A 19055-nucleotide genomic window follows, 5' to 3' on the forward strand; every position below is an offset into this window, starting at 1 on the left:
TGGATGTATAAACCTTCTCTTGTATATTTCTAGTTTCAGTGGGCATGCGTATAGATCCACTGCATGTAACCCTTCTTCCAAGAACTGGCCCAAGTTTTGTATGTTTGTGTGTGTCTGTGGCATTTTTGAAGTACTGCTGAATACTGCGAAAGTTAAAAGAAATCGGTTTCAAAAATAAATACAACTTAATAGGCTTTCCTCAATGTGAATTTGTTCATTCATGCTTATATAAGGGAATGTGTTAACCATGAATCATTCCAATTGAATTGCTTATGAGAAAAAATGCCCTGGCTTTGCTTTCAGTTTCCAGAGTTGCATTACTGAAGGGAAAAGAGCATTGTCCCCACATAAAGAATAATCAGCCACAGATTTCAGACTAAACATGGCTCCAAACTGGCAAAAATATACTTTTGATTCACGTGAGAACATGAGTCCTTGTGAGAGGGACTTATCTGAATATTCTGGGCTGTGACTGAGTTTGCCTCTGCCAGTACAGCTGATGGAAAAGTTAAAAAAAAAAAAAAAAAGAAATCAATCAACAGAAAGTTTTGTTCACATAATACCAGAATAGCAAAATGCACCAAAGATGTGGAGGTTGGCAAATCTATGGCTTAAAAAAGTGGATAATGCAGGTTCCACTTAGAGCCAGGTAAGTTCACATGGTGTAAACATAGCCTAGCTGAGAACTCACACATCTTCTAATCCGTAACTCATCTGGTCCCAGTGGCTTACAATCAGATACAGTCAGCCTGTGTCTAACATATCACAAACCACTTTTTGCACTGGATAAAGCCCTGACTGCCCTGTCAAGGTGGGGAGGCAGTCAACACGGGGCTATGTGACAAGCCCAGAAATGTGGTCTGTGAATTCTAAAGAATTTATGACAGTGCCAGTGCGCCAGGCAGTGAAATATGCCCTGTGATCCCTCACAGGAAATTAATGGCCAAGTATGCCAAAATTTTGATGCAAACCTATTGCCACTGCTGCTACTAGACCTAGAAAACTTTACATTTGGCCAGCGTAGATTCTGGTAAGAGTCAAATCAAAACTGTTTACATTAGAGCACCTTGTCTAGCGGATTTCCATTATGCAGACCCCTCTTGACTTTAGTTAGACTTCCCCCAGCCAGACAGAAAGGAAAAGAGCACTAAAAAAACAACAATATTTTGTACATAGCATATTTAAGCATCATTGGATGGAGAAACAAATACCACTTTAAAAGGTCCTTCATAAAGCTGTACCATACTATATTTGTCAATTAAAAAAATGTCACACTTCTTAATCTGATTGACCGTCATTTTTCCTATATCATGTCTCTCATTTGGCTTCATAGAAGAGTTCATTGTATCACTACCTGGTAAAGGCATCACTATTTGTGTGTACAGGCTCAAAAATAATTAGAAAACTGAAATAATTTTTGAGAGAGTACAGACATGCCACTTTATCTTGATAATGTTGATATTTCACTGAGGTAAATTTGACATGAATTATTAGAGCTGGTATGATTATCTATTACTTGTATATGTAGAATTTTTTTCCATTATAGACACACGTTCTGTTCTTCAGTATGTTAAGAATGTCTTCTAACCTACATCTCAGGGATATTATGAAGATAAGTAAAATATGTTAATTATGTCTTGAACTCTTAGAAGAAAAGATGGCATGATATGCTTGCTGTAAATTATGATTTTTTCTACAGGGCATTATAAGATTTGGTGTTTGGGTACCTAATTTTAGGTGTTGTGCATCTTATGTTTATCTCCTATGTAGGGAAAAAACATTTAAAACTCTGTTCAGGGCTTCCCTGGTGGCGCAGTGGTTGAGAGTCTGCCTGCCAATGCAGGGGACACGGGTTCGAGCCCTGGTCTGAGAAGATCCCACATGCCGCGGAGCGACTGGGCCCGTGAGCCATAATTACTGAGCCTGCGCGTCTGGAGCCTGTGCTCCGCAGCAAGAGAGGCCGCAATAGTGAGAGGCCCGCGCACTGCGATGAAGAGTGGCCCCCGCTTGCCGCAACTAGAGAGAGCCCTCGCACAGAAACGAAGATCCAACACAACCATAAATAAATAAATTAAAAAAAAAAAAAAATGATCAAGTCCTTTTAAAAAAAAAAAAACTGTTCATATTTTGAGTTAAATGAACAAAATTGTATTTATAGATTCCACATTGCACTAAGTATTACTCAAAATAAAAGGAGAGCATTGCTATTGCCTTCAAGGAGACTGCACTTAAATTGAAATTAAAAAACCAATAAATACACACACACACACACACACACACGTACGTATGCTTACTCTGAGCTTGAACTGACTTTTATGGTCCAGTTGCTAGATATTTGAATTGCTCGGATAGTCACATACTGAGTCACCACTATTTCTTAGGATCACTCTGTTTAGTCATACTTAGACCTCAAGAATTTATGTTGAAAAACTTATTAGAAGAAATTTTATATCTGAATAGTTTCATATATAAAATTGTTTTCTAGAGGGGCTTTGTTTTATCTTGTTATTATAACAGCATGTTAAGAGCAGTTAAGTTTTTTGTTCCTATTTCAAAAGAAGAAAACTAGACACTTCCCCAATTAGGTTGTGAGTCACTTGGGGGCACACTGGGAAAAAAAAGAAATTTATCTCACCCTGTTGAGGTAAGTCTTACTGTCTTTGGTCTCTCTCTATTTTTACCATGTCTAACGCTACCTGGAAAAGTAGTTACTCAGTAAATGTTTCTGGTATGAATGATATGATTGAACATGTTTAAATGTATGAACTAAATCTAATTCTGTCTTTTACTTCCAGACTCCCAGGAAGGAAATTACAAGTCAGAAGTCAATAGCAAACCCAGGAAGGAAAGGACAGCTTTTACCAAAGAGCAAATCAGAGAACTTGAAGCAGAATTTGCCCATCATAATTATCTGACCAGGCTGAGGCGATATGAGATAGCAGTGAATCTGGATCTCACTGAAAGACAGGTAATGTCGGATATTGAGATTATATGATATTTTTAATTGCTTTGGGTCAACAGTCTTTTCCCGCCATTTTTGAAATATCTAGATCTGTGGTTCTTAAATATCATTGGGAAGACAGATTTTCTCCTTCATGATGAAGTTTTTGCCCAGCAAAATGACAAAATTAAGAAAGAATAAGATATCCATGTTTTATAGAAAACTGCATTTATTCAGTTTAAGGAATCATCCTTTGTTCTGTGATTGTACCTTTCTTATATTTTTTGATTTTAAAATATTATTTCTTTTATATAATGACGGCATATGGAGAGGAATTTTATTTGCTTATATTTTAAAATCTCCTTATTTTGCATAATAGAAAGTTGGCAGTCCCATGTTAGTTTCCTCTATTGCTCAGGTTAGGGTTTATGTTGCACATTAACCCCCAAACCTCAGTGACACAAGAAAAAAGTTCATTGTTTGTTCACTCTCCATACTAACTTTACAAGTCCAGCACTCCAAATAATCACTCAGGGACCCAGTCTGACCCTCTGGCATCCTGACATGTGGTGTCCTTGGTAACCACAGGAGGTAAGAAAGAGTTGGAGGTTCATGCATTGACCTTTAAATGTTTTCACCTGGAAATGACCCATGTCACTTCCATTTACACTCTAATGTCCGGAAATAGTCAATGGTACCACTTAAATTCAAGGGAGCTGGGAAATTATGGGAGCAAGGCCACATAGATCATTGGTAAACATTTCTACCCCACTACTTCAAATATTTTTGAAATTGTATTGGTCTCAGAAGTTCAAAATTCTGGTACCCACTCATTTAGAGAACACTTTGAAATTATTAGTGACCTGTGGACACTAGTTAATAAGACCTAAATAATATTTTTAATTAATTACTTTTTAGGTCCTTTCTTGTATTTTAATTGAATGGCAAATGATTTGCTCCAGTAGTGTTCCCAGAGCACTCCTTATATGGGTTCTGATTTTCCCTAGGAGAATCTACCCTACTGATGGTTAATAGTTGATAATCTTTAGGAAAACATTCCTGAAAGGCAAATGCAAACATCTTTATGGACAGTGCAGTTTTGATTGGCACTCTTAGGAGTAGAGTCTCATTTCCTTTTCCACTGTATGCACCTCCTCCAGGGATCCCACTGGAAGCAAAGAAATATCAACATGGTGTGGACAGATGAATACTGTCTTAGGAGAGCAAGTTATTTTATCAAACTTCTTCAATCATCTGCTTTCCTTCTGTTAATTTCTGTATTTCAGGTTTTAGTAGGATAATTCTGGGTAGTGAAAATATACAGAGGAACACTTTTATGTGGTTTTATTTATTGGCAGTTTATATTTTATTAAATATTACGACTAGTACCGAAGTTATGGAGCACAACATTTTCCTTCCCTTGAACTTCACATACAAAGTTCTCTCCATAAGTGTACAACATTTGGCATGCTGGAAAGCAGGATCCAAAATCTACATCGTCAGACATCTGTTTTTTTGCTTTTATTTTTTTTTAACTGGAAACAGAAAAAAAGAAGGAGGGTGGAATTATACATTAATGTTTTTGTATAGAGGCAGTGAACTCTAGGAAATGAAACTATATTTTAAATGATACATAAAGGAAATAAGAAACTAGGGTTTGCTTGTAATCTACAGAAATATGGGATGCATTACTGTACTTAGTCTAGAGAAAAGTCAAGATCTGTGCTTTCTTTTCTGGGAATGTCCTATGGTTACCTGTCATTATCTGATCATAGAGCAGAGGCCTCACTTTTGGCTAAGAATAATGTCTTTTTAGGAGAAATTCTGTAAATTTGATTTGGGAATTTTGAAAGTATTTTGGGTATTTCTTATTTTTTCCTAACTGACTTGCCATTCTTGGAAAAGAATCAGAAGCCATTATGTGAAAAACTTATGTACATATATATACATACCCACACCCACACTATATACATGCACATGCACAATTTTAATCTTTGTTTTTTAAAAAGGGTCCCTTTAAAGTTTGTATCACTTAGCCTTTGCTGTGTAACAAGCCACTCAAAAGTCTTAATGGCTTTAAATAATTACCAACATTTAATTTGCTCAAAATTTTGAGGATCAAAGATTTTGACTGGGCTCAATTGGCCTACTTCTGGCCTTACCTAGAGCCCTCATGGAACTGTAGTCAGCTGGTGGGTAACTAAGAATTGGTTGGTGTAGGCAGCCTCACCTGGGACATCTTGTCCCTGTTGCATATGTGGTTTCATCTTCTGATAGGCTCCCTGGGATTCACAAATGGTGGTAGAAGCATTCCCAGGAGTATTTAGAGGAAAAACGCCAATGTACAAGGGCTTTCAAAGCCTCTGTTTGCATCATATTTACTAATGTCCCATTGTCTAAAGCGAATCATATGACCAAGCTCGGTGTCACTGTAAGAGAGGACTGCCTATGGCCTATGGGAGTAGACACATAGAAGGAAGACAAAATTTTTTGGGGGTCATTAGGGAAACAATCTAACTATAGCCTCATAAAGGGAAAAAATAACAACAACAACAATAACAACAAAAACAAACACTGAGAGTTAATTAGGTTTTCAAAGAATTGAAAATTTGGTATTGTGTAGAAGTTTTTTGTCCTATAAATCTCTATTAACAGTTTTGCAAGTTAATAAGAAAATATGATGGATGCATGTGGAATCTAAATTCCCAATCAAAATTATGTCTTTAGTTTTTGTTAGTCAGAAAAAAATTTAATTGTTATGAGAAAAATCTGAACAAAAATCCTAGATTTGCCAATTGGAATTGGGTATTCTTAGACAAGTAACAATCTCCCCCAGGCATAAAATGGAAATTAAAACTACCTTCTCTTTCTTCTACTCAGGTTTATATGTCACAATGAATGTGAAATAAATTTTAGCATAAACTATAAAACAAATCTATCACCCAGAGGGGGGAAAACTTCTTTGCTATGCAAGGCATAGTGAGTTAATCCTTTTGCAACACAAATATTTGTTGAGCTAGATGATAGAAATAAAATCTTGTTAAAATAAGCTGGACAAGTCTGGTAGAACTCATGGAAGAAGCAAAAACTGAACAATTGTTAACTATTGTGATGAGTGTTGAATATCAAAAGAGAGGAATGACAGGGTCATCTGAGAGAATGTTCCTGGTTATGCCAAATGCTCATGTCTTTTTCCTCTACTTCTGTGCACATTCAGTATCTGAAATTAAGAATCTGAAGGCTTTTTTTCTGGGCTGAATTTTACTATGCTAAATTCATCAGAAAAATATTGTATGCTGTCAATCAATTTTGCTATTCTTAAAGGTCTGAAAGCATATTCCTCCAAGATGCCAGAGCGCTCATCCCAGTGAGATATTTTCAGTTTATTTTCTCATGGTTGGGCTTTTAAAATTATAAGCATAGAGTTATAAACTGAACCCTTTGCATTCATCTTCTTTTAATTGAGATACAGCTATTCCATTACTTTGATTTTGCATTAATGTCATACATACTTACCTATGTAATCTATATCTTGACATATGAAATCTTAAATAACTCCCCTTCTATAGGATTTCCACATGTAAAATATTCTAATTATAGATGTACAATTTTTCAGTTCCATTCTGCTGCAAGATTTATTTTTTCCATACTTTAAAATAACATGAGATTTATTAAAGTAACTTAAATGTATACACCAAAGAATATTATATCTAACTCCATTTTGTTCAGTGTTTTCCTTAACTTTAATAGGATGTTTAATCTCCTAAAATTTTTTTTTATTGATTTTTTTAAAGCCTTTCAAGATTCAAATATGGAAAAAGAACTTGTATGTTCTAATAATGTAAAGGGAAAAAACAACAAATATTGAATCATTTCCATTAATAGCAGAATTGTTTCACAAGAAATAACTTTCTCGTAAATGAAAACTTACTTTATAAACAGAAACAGTTTTTAGATGTAATTTTATTTAGAAAATTTACATAATTGCCTATAAAATATGTATATGTATAATTGATATGTTATTTGTAGATACTGCTCCCTTGTTTATATCACCCAATCAATATACTTGCCACACATGCTCTGATGGGCCACATACATGTGATTATAAATATTTGCAATAATGATTAGGTTTTCTTTTAGAGAAAAGTAAGGTACACTAAATCCTTAAATATCACTCGGGACTCAAATTTTCAAATCTGAAGAATAGTTCTGAAATCTCCAAAGAAATCGGACTTTTATGTTTGTGTCTCCCATAATGCAATGCCTATACAGGCAGGGGATGTCTGTAATCCCCTTTGAACTCCATCTGGCCAAAGAGGAAGAAGAAAGAAGGAGAAAAAGAGGCTTATCCTGCAAAGGAATTCCATGTTAGCACTTAGGTGTTAAAGAAAATTGTTTTATGTTAAATAAAAATGGATACACTGGAACAAAGTTGAGCTTTAAATATTTTAATTATATAGTGCTGTTTTGTGGAACAGTTACCACTCTAGTAACCTTCCAGTTTCTAATTTACAGCCTCAAGTGTACAACATATTCTCATATACCCTTCTCAGTCAACATCTAATAATCCTCAGTTGGCAGAGCCACTTGGAATACTTTGAAGAGCCAGTCAGTCTGAAGACCCTCCTGTCCCAAGATTTTTTTTAAGTTTGACAAGCTTATTCTGGCTTTTTCATCCATCCAGATACACTAGGAAAAAGCTCATGCCAAATTTTTAATGTCTCACAATGGGAAGAAGAGGGAAGGCAGCTGCATAAAACTATAGGAGTGACAAAATGGACATATTTATAGAGTTAAGGCTGCCAAATATAGAAAGAATGGGAGATCCTTCCTTTTCGCAAAATCATTTCACAGAGCTAATCAAAGGTGCAATGTTGCAGATTTGTAAGCTAAGATTACCAGGATAAACAGCCTGAATTCATGATACCTCTGCCAAGATAAATGGAAAATCCCACCTAGTTGGATCATATTACATTAGTGGGAATGAGAGGGATTATGTTTTGTTTGTTACTCATAAATCATTAAATGGCTCAATGCCAAGTATTTTCCAAATAGACGTCCATTTTTTGGATGACTGTGAAGGAGAATTTTTCCTGTGCCAAATAAACAGTGGTTTTGTGTTTTACTCAGCATTTTGCGCAATCCCTCCCCTTTGCAGGTTTATTTCTATACATTTCTATGAATACTTTCAGTTACTTAGCTAATAAATTATGTCTCCAAGATCAGACATATTGTCTATTCAAGGTAATCCAAGAATACCTGTGTAGCCAGTGATTTTAGATATTTCCTCATTTCTTTAGAGTAGTATTTAACAGTCACGTAGAGTAATGGTTAGATATTTCTTTTGCTTAAATCATGGTGTGCCTGCTAATTTGAGAGATTAAATATGATTTGACTCTGATGGGAAAAATGGGGTAGAATAGGGTGGACAATATGATGGTGGAATATACAGTGGAATCTTAGTTCAAAATAAAAAGAGATATTTCCTGAATAATGCTGTTTGTTTTTTTAAAGAAATGCATATCGACAATGTGTGGTGAGCTCTAAAAGCCACATTCAGAACTGCCTTAGGTTCCACAAAACAAAGGCTACGATGTAAAATTTAAGAATGTCAATAATAAAGCAAAATCTACAAAGAGAAGATTAACAATTCCACCCTCTCCTAAATTAATTTTCAGAGATATTAGCTGTATAAAGTAGAAGGCTGAGAAATAAGCAATTGAACCCTAACCATTTACCAATGTAAATATCCAAGTTTGAAATAATATAGAAAATAATCAGAAAAATAAGACTCCACCCTTATTGAACCAGCCTTGAGAGTATGTAAAGAATCTATTTTTTAAAACGTTCTTAGGTAGATGAATAGAGAGATAGACGTAGAGATATACAGATACATCGCTATCTACCTATATGTATATACACACACATATAAAATGAGCCTTAATTTTAGGTATTTCCTCAATAAGGAAACAAATAATTAACTTATTTGTCAATAATCAATAAATCGACAGTAACATTCTGAAACATATCATGCGTTGCAACACAGATCATCATTTAAAGTGTAATGTTAAAGAAAAAATCTTCTGTAATGAAAGATTACTCCTTTTCCACAGTATCCTTGCGATCATATAAGGTTTTCTGCATGTAATTTAAAATGAATTCTAAAACTAAGAAGCTTCTGGAAATTTTGAGAAGCCGGTTCAAGTTTTATGTTGACATCTTCAACTTTAAAGAGATGTTCTGTTATCTAAAAATGTATATAGAGCATTGCATATGTTCTATGACATCTATAAAATAGTAAATACAGATCTAATAATGGACAATTTCTAGAGAATTTGTCTATAAAAGACTTTCTACCAATTAATCTCACTATTTCCATGACTCGTCATGAAAACCTGAGATGTATTTAACTTAGGATGGATTTTAACTTCATTTCTCTTTATCACTTCTAATTCTTATGCTGAACAGTTTTTTTTCAATTTTTTGAAATTTTCCCAGTTATTGAAATTACTGAATACTTTTGTGGTCAGTGTATATTCATATGATAGTAATAATTGCCATTATAAGTTCTTAGAATAATTTTGGAGACAGCTCCAAAATCTAATAAAAGTGTAGTGAAGGTTCACATGTATTCTGATATTGAAATTAGTTGTCAAGAAATAATAAGAATATTTAATTAGATTGAATCATAAGAATTGCCAATATTCTACTGCTCTTATAAGAACGGTGAGTTTCTGTGTTTCAATCAATATTTACATTTGATAGATTTCACTTAATTAGACAGTGGCTAGGATAAAGTTCATTTCTTAAAATTGTATGTACTGATTGTGATATATTGCTAACTATTGTTAAACATTATCCCAGAGATTAGGCAAGATGTTGCAAGCAAAGGTCATCATTCTAGTTGATCTTAGTAGTTTAAACAAGATAAGTACCAGCTGTGGGTCAGAATACACAATTTCCATGTATTCAAGAATTGCTATTCAGGAATTTGTTAACACAGTAATGGAGCAAAATGCCTAATTTAGTTTTGATATTTCCACTCAGATTTGCTGAAGTCATTTACTCATGATATACTGAGCTAAACAATATTTCACTTAGAATACCTAAAAGATGTATCTGTTTTTTTTAATCTTGTATAGAAATAGTGTAGTGAATTTTCACTGTAAATTAATATTAATAAAGTAGGTCATTTGAATTGAATTTCATCAGGTATGACAAAAGAGGTAAAATTGTTAGCATTTACTACTACTATGACATTTCTAAAGGGTCAAATTTAAAAGTGGTCAGTCCTCTAAGAATTTTGCTCGTCATGTGAATGATTACTCTAGCTGCATTTTTGGTAAGGAGAATATAATACATATGATTGGCTTGTAATTAGTTTATTTCTTGTTCAACATGTTATTTGCCCACGGCTGCCAATGGCTAATGCGTATTCAGTTTGTTCAAAGACATGTGAAATCGTAAATGTTTTACGACTACATTTTTTTTTAGTGAGCCTGGTTCTCAAGCATTCTAAGTACAAAAAGAAAAAACAGAGACTTTGAAACTGAAAATTATAGAGGCCGGAAAATGATTTCCTGGTCTTAAACATTGTGTTAAAATAGAGGAGAAAGGTGAGTGGCAGTCCTCTACAGAGGGATTCAGGCTTTTAGTCATGGAATATGTCCTAACCCCCTTCACCCCCCAACACACACACACACAGACACACACACACACACACACACACACACCCCACGTCCCAACCCCATGTTGCAATGCTATAGAAACAGCAGTCAACCGGTAGCTCCCACGTGCTTCTTGGAAATAGCCAAGGGATTCCTTCTCTTAATCAGATATAAATCTATTCAGACAGGAAGAGTAAAGAAGGTTTCTTTTCCCCCATTTTTCATCCTTACCTTATAGAGCATTCTTGGTTCTAATTCTTCAGTTTAACCACTGACTTTGCCACTGAATTACTTGGATAAGTCTTACTGGGATCCATTTATTGATACAGTAGGTTTACTAGATCAGCCGCCATGATCAAATTTAATCACACCTGTGATAAAATTATATTCATACAATTACTCCTTTGCATGTTTTCACATGTTAAAGATGTGAATAAATATTTGTTAGTGTTTACAGTATTTCAAGTGTTCATATGCAAATAGAAACAGTTGAAATATTAAATCTACAAACTCCAGATGTTTAGAGACATATAGATATGTCACTGAAATATTTAGTTTTCATCCAGATGTTACGTGTTATGATTGTTTCTTCAAAAGACAGACATTTATTGTAGTCTATAGATATGGGTTATAGCATTATGTAGATGCTACTTTCTATCAACCAGTTTGCCTCTGGCCATTTTAGAAAATTGTATGACAATACAGTTACATATTTCATTTGTGTTCTCCTGATATATTGTGAACCCTCAAGGACAGGTATTATGAACTTATACATAGAAGGCCATATGTGAATGGCTAAATAAATTAAAGAGATAAAACGAATGTTTAGCAAATAGTAACAATGATTCTCAGTTACAGTATTTTTATTAAAAAGAAAAATTCGATTTCTAGATTCTGAAATATCATTTACACAAATTAGCTACAGTAAGATTCTCTTAGCTGCTTTCTTCAGTAACGAGAGTCAAGATGTGAATAAATGTTTTCCTATTTATTTAAATAGTAGTTTGATTATCCAGGCAATGTGAATACTAAGTACTTGTAAACTAGGGGATTAAAAAGTGAGGCGTCATAATAATCAGATGTTCTGAAAAGTAAAGTTTATAACTGAGCACTTTAAATATTTACTACTGATACTGCAGGCTATTATTTCCTTTGTTATTTTTTTATTTTGAAGATTTTGTTGAAAAATATTACCTTCATGCAGAAATATTAAGAGCCTATAAGTTTGGTTCATATTGCTTTCGTTTCATGAACGATGGTATTTTTCATTACTCAGATTCTTGTGGGAGAAAGAATTTATTTTTATCTGAGTTATTAATCATACTATGTAACAAAACATACTTCATATGGAATCTTGCCCTAGATCCAATCTTAAAAAAAGGAAATACTAAAAAAAACACAACAAAACTCATTAACCAGCATTTCCAGAGAAATTGCCGATAGGAGATAAATTGACTTTAAGCCCAAAGAAAATAATAAAAGTTCACAAAATTTATATATCATACTCCAAGATGGACATATTTTAGTTGTATGCAAAACATTTGATGATCCAATTTCCTAGCACCTAAGGTATTACCCTAGGTTACTAGAACAAAAAATTCAGAGACACACAGGATGCCAGTAACAACAAGAGCATGAGATTCCCAGAGGAAAGAAATCATTTGCTATAATAATTGTGTGGCAGCAAAACAGTGTGGGACATTGAATGTAGGGATAGAGTTCATGCCATCTCATGGACCATTGGGGGAACCTGTTATTAGGGGATTAGCAATGACACCAACTACAACAACAAGCAGTTTAAAGATATTCTGTAAAAGATGAAGCTAATCTTTACTCATCTCAGTATATGCCAAAGGCCTCATATACAGTCAGTAAACTGCCCTTGAGGGCAGGAACTATTTCTTATTTATTTGTACACATTCCTCAATCTAACCCCTCTTACCTGTTACTAAACATTCAGTAATATTGAGTGTATGAATGAATGACTAGAGATTCCAAGTCACCAAGGAAACACAAGATTAGTTTTACTCTACTTAGTTTTTAAGTGCAGATTATTATATGAAACACACTTGCAAATTTTAATCAAAATAATTTGCATATTTAAAAAATTGTCAAGCATTTGAATGATTATTCTTTAGCTATCTTACAAAAGTATTTTTTCAATCCAGCCAACGAAGCTGGATTATTAAGTGATAATAAATTAAACTATAAAGTTTCTTTATTTATAAAACCATGGAGTTATTATTCTAATGGCAATATTGACATAATCCGGAATTACTTTTATAGATTTGTTTTTAATACTGTGATGGTTGTAGAAAAACATATGCTTTTCCCCAAAATCTTCCTCTCCATATTTCAATTCATTCCAATATTTTATATTTGAAAATACAACTGGACACACTGACTTTTGAAGTTCTGTACTCTTCCTTCCCATTTTTATATGGTGTACTCATCATGCATCTGTTTCTGTGTTTTGTTCCATTACTAAATTCACGGAGTTCCTGTATCAAATATGTACCTTGAAATAAGAAAATACCTCAAGGTATTTCAAGAAATACCTCAAGAAAATACCTAAAGGTATTAGAATGATTAGATTTTTTATATAATCATCAAATGCTTTCACATATACATGCATGTATCTATATATCCATATATATGTATGGATACATAGCTACTATTGAAAACTCTGAAGTCTTTCATTTGTCTGTTTAAGAAAATGAAATGGCAAAATTTCACATGGTAGACATAGGAAACAACACAAAATAACCTATACTGTTTCTAAAATCAATACCATATTCTTACATTTTTCTCATTTAGAATTGCACGTAACAGGTTTTATACTGGTATTATAGAATTAATGCACCCCTCCTCCCAGAAAAGGAAATAAGTGTAGGTTTAAAGAAATCTATTCCTCCCATTTTCTGCCAAGATTATTTTGGCTGGATATTTCACTCTTTGGTGACAATGATGATGATGTGTTTCTTCCATCTGGAATTGTCCATGGAGAAAATTTCCCTATGGAGAATATTGAAAGGCTCATTATTCCAATATTACAAATATGAAAATTGAGGCAGAGAGAAGTATAATTTTCTCAAATTCACACAGAAACTCAGAAGTGAAGCCAGGAGTAGAGCCCAACTCATGTGGAAAAGATCTAATGAAACATGCAATGTCAAGCTTGCAAAGGTAATTAAATTGAGTAGTATAATTACCTAAATTACAGTACAGGAAAATAGTGTCATATTTACAAACCTAATTATATTGAGTAGGAGAATTACCTGAATGATAGTAATCATATGGATGGAGTTCACATACTTTATATTCTTTACTTTTCTAACCTGAAGGTTTAAAAAGCAGGAGTTTGAAATATAACAGGAACAAAACCAAAAAAAAAGAAAAAAAATCAATTTGGAGCCAAACCAACCCCCAGGTTTAAATTCTGGCACCACATTTTCCCATCTGTGTACTCTTAGGCAAGTCACTTAACCTTTGAGTCTCAACTGCCTCATCTATAAAATAGGAATCATAGAGAAAAAATTTTGAGTATTTGAAAAATGCATATATAGCACCTATCAGTATAGGGGCTTAGCCCTAAGTAGATATGTGATTAAAAATCACAGCTTGTCATTTGGCTGTTAAGTAATAATAATACAAGAACACCAATGAGCTTGTTTATAATCAGTCTATTTTACTACATATTCTGCGTTTCTAAGCAATCTTTTCCTACATTTTCTTATTTTTGATTGTTAAATGGATTAATATATGTATGGATAATGTATGATACAAGATTTTAATTATGGCCTGCTAGAATAATGAAAATCCAGAGTTGAGAAATGACTTGGTTTAAATATTTTTTGGTGCCAGCATCTGAGAAAACTGTACAAATTTTGATGGAGTATTGTGATTTGAAGGCCACTTAAATAAGTACATCTTTAGAAATGTAATATGTTTCTCTTCTCTTTAGCACTCTGCATTTACAGAAATTGAGATTGTTTCTAAAATGAAAATGGAGAATATTCAAAATATTCCTGGAGTAGAATAAAACAGAACTATCTCTGCCAGATATAAAGACTTACTATGAAATTATAATAATTAAGACTGTGGTTTTGTCAAAAGGTTATAACAAATGAGTGCATCCAATAAAGCTATGTGTAAATGGAAACGATGTATGACAAAGTTGAAAACAATAATTTCTGGAAAAAGGGTGGACTATTCGTTAAATGGTCTTGGAATAAACTTATTATACAACTGGAATAAAGTAAATTAGAAATTTTCTTTGCAGTATGTACTAAAATCAATACGTCATGGATTGAGCACTTCAATTTGAAATGCAAACCTTAAAACTTTTAGAAGAAGACAAAGAAGAATATCTTAATGGTCTCAGAAGAAAGAAGATTTTTAGAGACGACATGAAAAAGATAGCCATAAGAGAAACAATTGATAAATTTGAATATAATAAATTTTAGAGTATCTGATCATCAAAAGATACTCTAAGGAAAGGAAATGGACACACTATAAATTGAGAGACTATAGTAACAGCCATATAACCACAAAGCATTAAATTAGCATTCAGAACATATTTTAAGAGTCCATAAGGAATGAAATTAAATCCAAAAACAACTCAGTGCAACCCAAAGATGTGGAGGCACTTCACAAAGAAGAGATACAAATGGGCCATAAACACTTAAAGATGCTGTACTTTATAGTAATCAGGAAATGCAAACTAAGAACATGGTGCGATAACATTTATAGTCATTATATTGGAAAAAAACTGACTGATAACTCCAACGATTGACAAAGATGTGGACTGATAAGAACTCTTACACCCCGGACTGTGGGGGGTTAAATTGATGAAGATTTGGAAAATAATTTTTCTGTATTATCATGTTAAATTCAACATTCATACACCCTGTGTATGATGGCAACTCCTGGATGTATACTCAGAGAAGTTCTATCACATGTTTATCACAACACAAATGCAAGAATATTTATAACAGCATCATTTATAATGGAAAAAAACAAGTTGTTCAAGTGTCCATGAACAGGAGAATGGGTACACTGTGATATATTCACACAATGAAATCGTATACAGTCATGAAAAATGAATGAATGCAGTCCCTTGAATCAACATGGATAAGGCAAGAAGGCTATAGTTAAAAACATTCCATTTCGATAAATCTAAAAGACAGGTGAAATTTAACAGTACTCTTTAGGGTCACATGTAGTGAAAAAAGCTATTGTCTCTGTTTATTTCTTTGTTTCAAATAAAGGCTTGGGGATGATAAACACAAAATTCAGGCTTGTGGTAACTTTGAGTGGGGTAGACAGAGAAATGCAATGTAAAAGGAATAGTTAGCCTAATAAGAATATACAGTGATGAGAAGTGCAACAGGAAAGGAAGTGAGTTCCTCCTAAACAAGAAAATGAAATGATGCCATTATTATTATGGTTGTGGTCATGGATGGTCATTTAATGCATGTCTCTACAAAGCTGATGAGACTAACATAATATACAATCTCAGTATTAGCAATTAACAAGTATCAGTGAAAATTTTGGATCTTGATCTTGTTTTGAGGAAATCATTGGAATCACATATATGTAAAGTAAAATAAAAGTACTAAGGGCAGGAAAAAAAAGCATAGTTCAAAAGAAGATGGACTCACTCTGAGGTGGAATGGTCAAGTAAAGCTTTGGGAATGCAGCCGTGGACTGCAGTGGCACAGAATGACCTTCCAGATGTAGCTTCATCAGTAGCACCCTGAGCATTTTTTAAATGGGTTCAGGAATTGACAGGCCGGGGCGGGAGGAGGGCTGCTGTTTGGCCCAGACAATTATTAAATGTTAGTTCTAATTCACAGAAACTCTTTATAAAGCTAAATACCTTTGAACAACCTAAAATGATAGAGTACTTTCCCATCTATTTTTTACACTGTATGTCATAAAATGTGAAATATAGTACTTGGTACCTTCTGAAAGTTTTAAAATTATTCTCATGAACGTGGGACATGATTAAATTCAATGCTGATTTATTTTCATATTCATTCTTTCATAGTGTGTTTGTATAAGCCTTGGAAAAGCTATTTTTTTCACTGATGACCAAAAAGGAAGAAAATAATGGTCCATTTAACTTTCTTTCGTGCTTTCTTTTGTTTGATCCCTTTCTTCGTTAAAGGTGAAAGTCTGGTTCCAGAACAGGCGAATGAAGTGGAAGAGAGTAAAAGGAGGACAGCAAGGAGCCGCTGCTCGAGAAAAGGAACTGGTGAATGTGAAAAAAGGAACACTTCTCCCTTCAGAGCTTTCGGGAATCGGTGCAGCCACTCTCCAACAAACAGGGGACTCTCTAGCGAATGAAGACAGCCACGACAGTGACCACAGCTCAGAGCATGCACACTTATGATATACACGGAGGGGATCAGCTCCATTCTCAGGAAAGAAATGTTGTGATGGCAAGCCTTCTTCAAACATCGTTTACACAGAGAGATGACTAGGACCGTGATTTTTAATATTATTAAATTCAGGCATCTCGAGTCTGTTTCTCATGATATATAGAGGGTTTACACTAAGTGCCACTTATTAAAGATTCTTCTACAGTGAAGATGGAGGTGAACTTGCTTTGAATATTCCAGATGTGTTGGTCGTGTGTAGGACAGTGAGCAGCTTTGTGTTTGCTTTTGCTTGCACTGAAAATTAAATTGCTATCAAGAGCAAACTATGAGACATGTGCATTGAAGGTGCCTCCAGAGTGAAGATGCAGAAGGTGAATTTGCTCTGAACATTCCAGATGTCCGAGGTCATGTGTGTGACAGTGGGCAGGTATTTGCTCTCGCTTGCACTGACAATTACACTACTATCAAGAATAAACCATGAAACATTTTATCCTGAACAGCCACAGTGCCTGAAATCACTCTTAAGTGGATTAAAAAATGTATTTTAACTCTGTATATATTACCCTTAAGTCATTTTCCTGTCTTCACTAAGTTTAGCAATGCATTCGTATTAGCTGATGAAAATAGGCACTCACGATGACAAACAGAACCAGCTTCTTGTCTTTTTATACATTTTGTCATCCCAGAAACAATCAGCACATGCTTACTTGTGTTTGAGTAGAGAAAAATACATTAGAGTCTGATAGGACATATTCTTGTACCACAGACAAAACAAATCTTATGTTGCATTTTCTATCAACTGCTGCTAATACATTATTATAAAACTTACCTAGCTCCTCAATTCTTCCTATCTTATAGCTTGGAAAAAAAATTTAGGATCATAGGCAAACCAGTTACTTGCAGAAAGAGCTTTGTATGACAGACATTGTCTGATTTTATTTCTATAAAGTGTTAGCTGTTGTGAATATGATTTAATTAACAAGAAAAAGGGTTTCCCCCTGATTGGCCATGGCGTTAGACAAGTTGCAAAACAAAATTGATTCCTCAAGTTGGTAGAAGGTAAAATTCTGAATGTTTTCAAATTAAATTCAGTAAAAACACATTATCTTTTCATATATGATGTATTCATGCAGAACAACAATCTTTGTATTTTGTAAAAAAAGTGTTTAATAAATGATCCTTTGTAAATAATTTTGGTCTCCCTACAGTGATTTCCTAAATGTTTACAGGTTTTCATGATAATGCTGAAGTCCCAAATTCGTCTGCACTTGTGTAAATCCAGATGATCATAATTAGTGAATCATCTACATTTTTTTTATTTCTGAACTTTTTTATTACTGAAAAAAATCCTTGTGTAATAAAAAAGCATCTGAGAATAGGCATGTGGTAAGCCATTTCCCTGATTTGAAGAATATGCCAAATAGATTTCTTTGTATGTTTTATGAAATCAAAGACAAAAAAGTAGGAGGAAAAAGTAATATTATTCACCACAATGAGAGAAACAACAGTCATACGTTTTTAAGCTTATGTATAAATAGAGATGAATTATCCAATGACTGTTTCTCAGTAAAAATATCCAGAGTTGTTGATGTGAAAATAAGCTAAATAAGCTAATCAGAATTCTTAGTCCTAGTGGACATTACCAATATAAGAAGTCAAGCATTATGTTAACTTAATATACTTTGTATCATGCATGATCGCACATACATTGGATACCTACATCCTACTTAATAACTTTATAACACTTTTTCTTGTGTCCCATATTTTAACCAAAAATATTTTGAAATATCCAGCAGTTCCCCCATCCCGTAATTAATTAGAAATAAAAATAAAGAACACTAATCTGTAAAAATTTCCAAAAACCTCATTATTGGATTTCATTTGCTTTAGAATGGTGAGACTGACAAAAAAATAGATTTGGTTAATTTTAATTTGCTTAGTCTAGCATGATCTATACAGAGTAGTCAAGAAATAGAATAATTAGATTGTTCATATCACATTTTTCCCTTTGTGTAATAAATTTTATCACGGCAGTTAGCAATATTTCTAAATTAACTTGTG

At 33.7% G+C, this 19055-nt stretch overlaps 1 protein-coding gene across 1 annotated transcript in view; it reads left to right on the top strand.

Annotated features, from left to right (window-relative positions):
- Window positions 1-18185, top strand: part of MEOX2 (mesenchyme homeobox 2) — a 64985-nt gene extending 46800 nt beyond the window's left edge. The window contains exons 2-3 of the mRNA XM_082398558.1: window positions 2796-2968; window positions 16781-18185. Of these exons, the coding sequence (XP_082254684.1) occupies window positions 2796-2968; window positions 16781-17005 (398 nt within the window). The 3' untranslated portion in view covers window positions 17006-18185. The remainder of the gene's footprint in view (window positions 1-2795; window positions 2969-16780) is intronic.
- Window positions 18186-19055: the final 870 nt, after the last annotated feature.

Source organism: Balaenoptera borealis (assembly GCF_965194805.1).
Source record: "Balaenoptera borealis genome assembly, chromosome: 7".
NCBI lineage: Eukaryota > Metazoa > Chordata > Mammalia > Artiodactyla > Balaenopteridae > Balaenoptera > Balaenoptera borealis.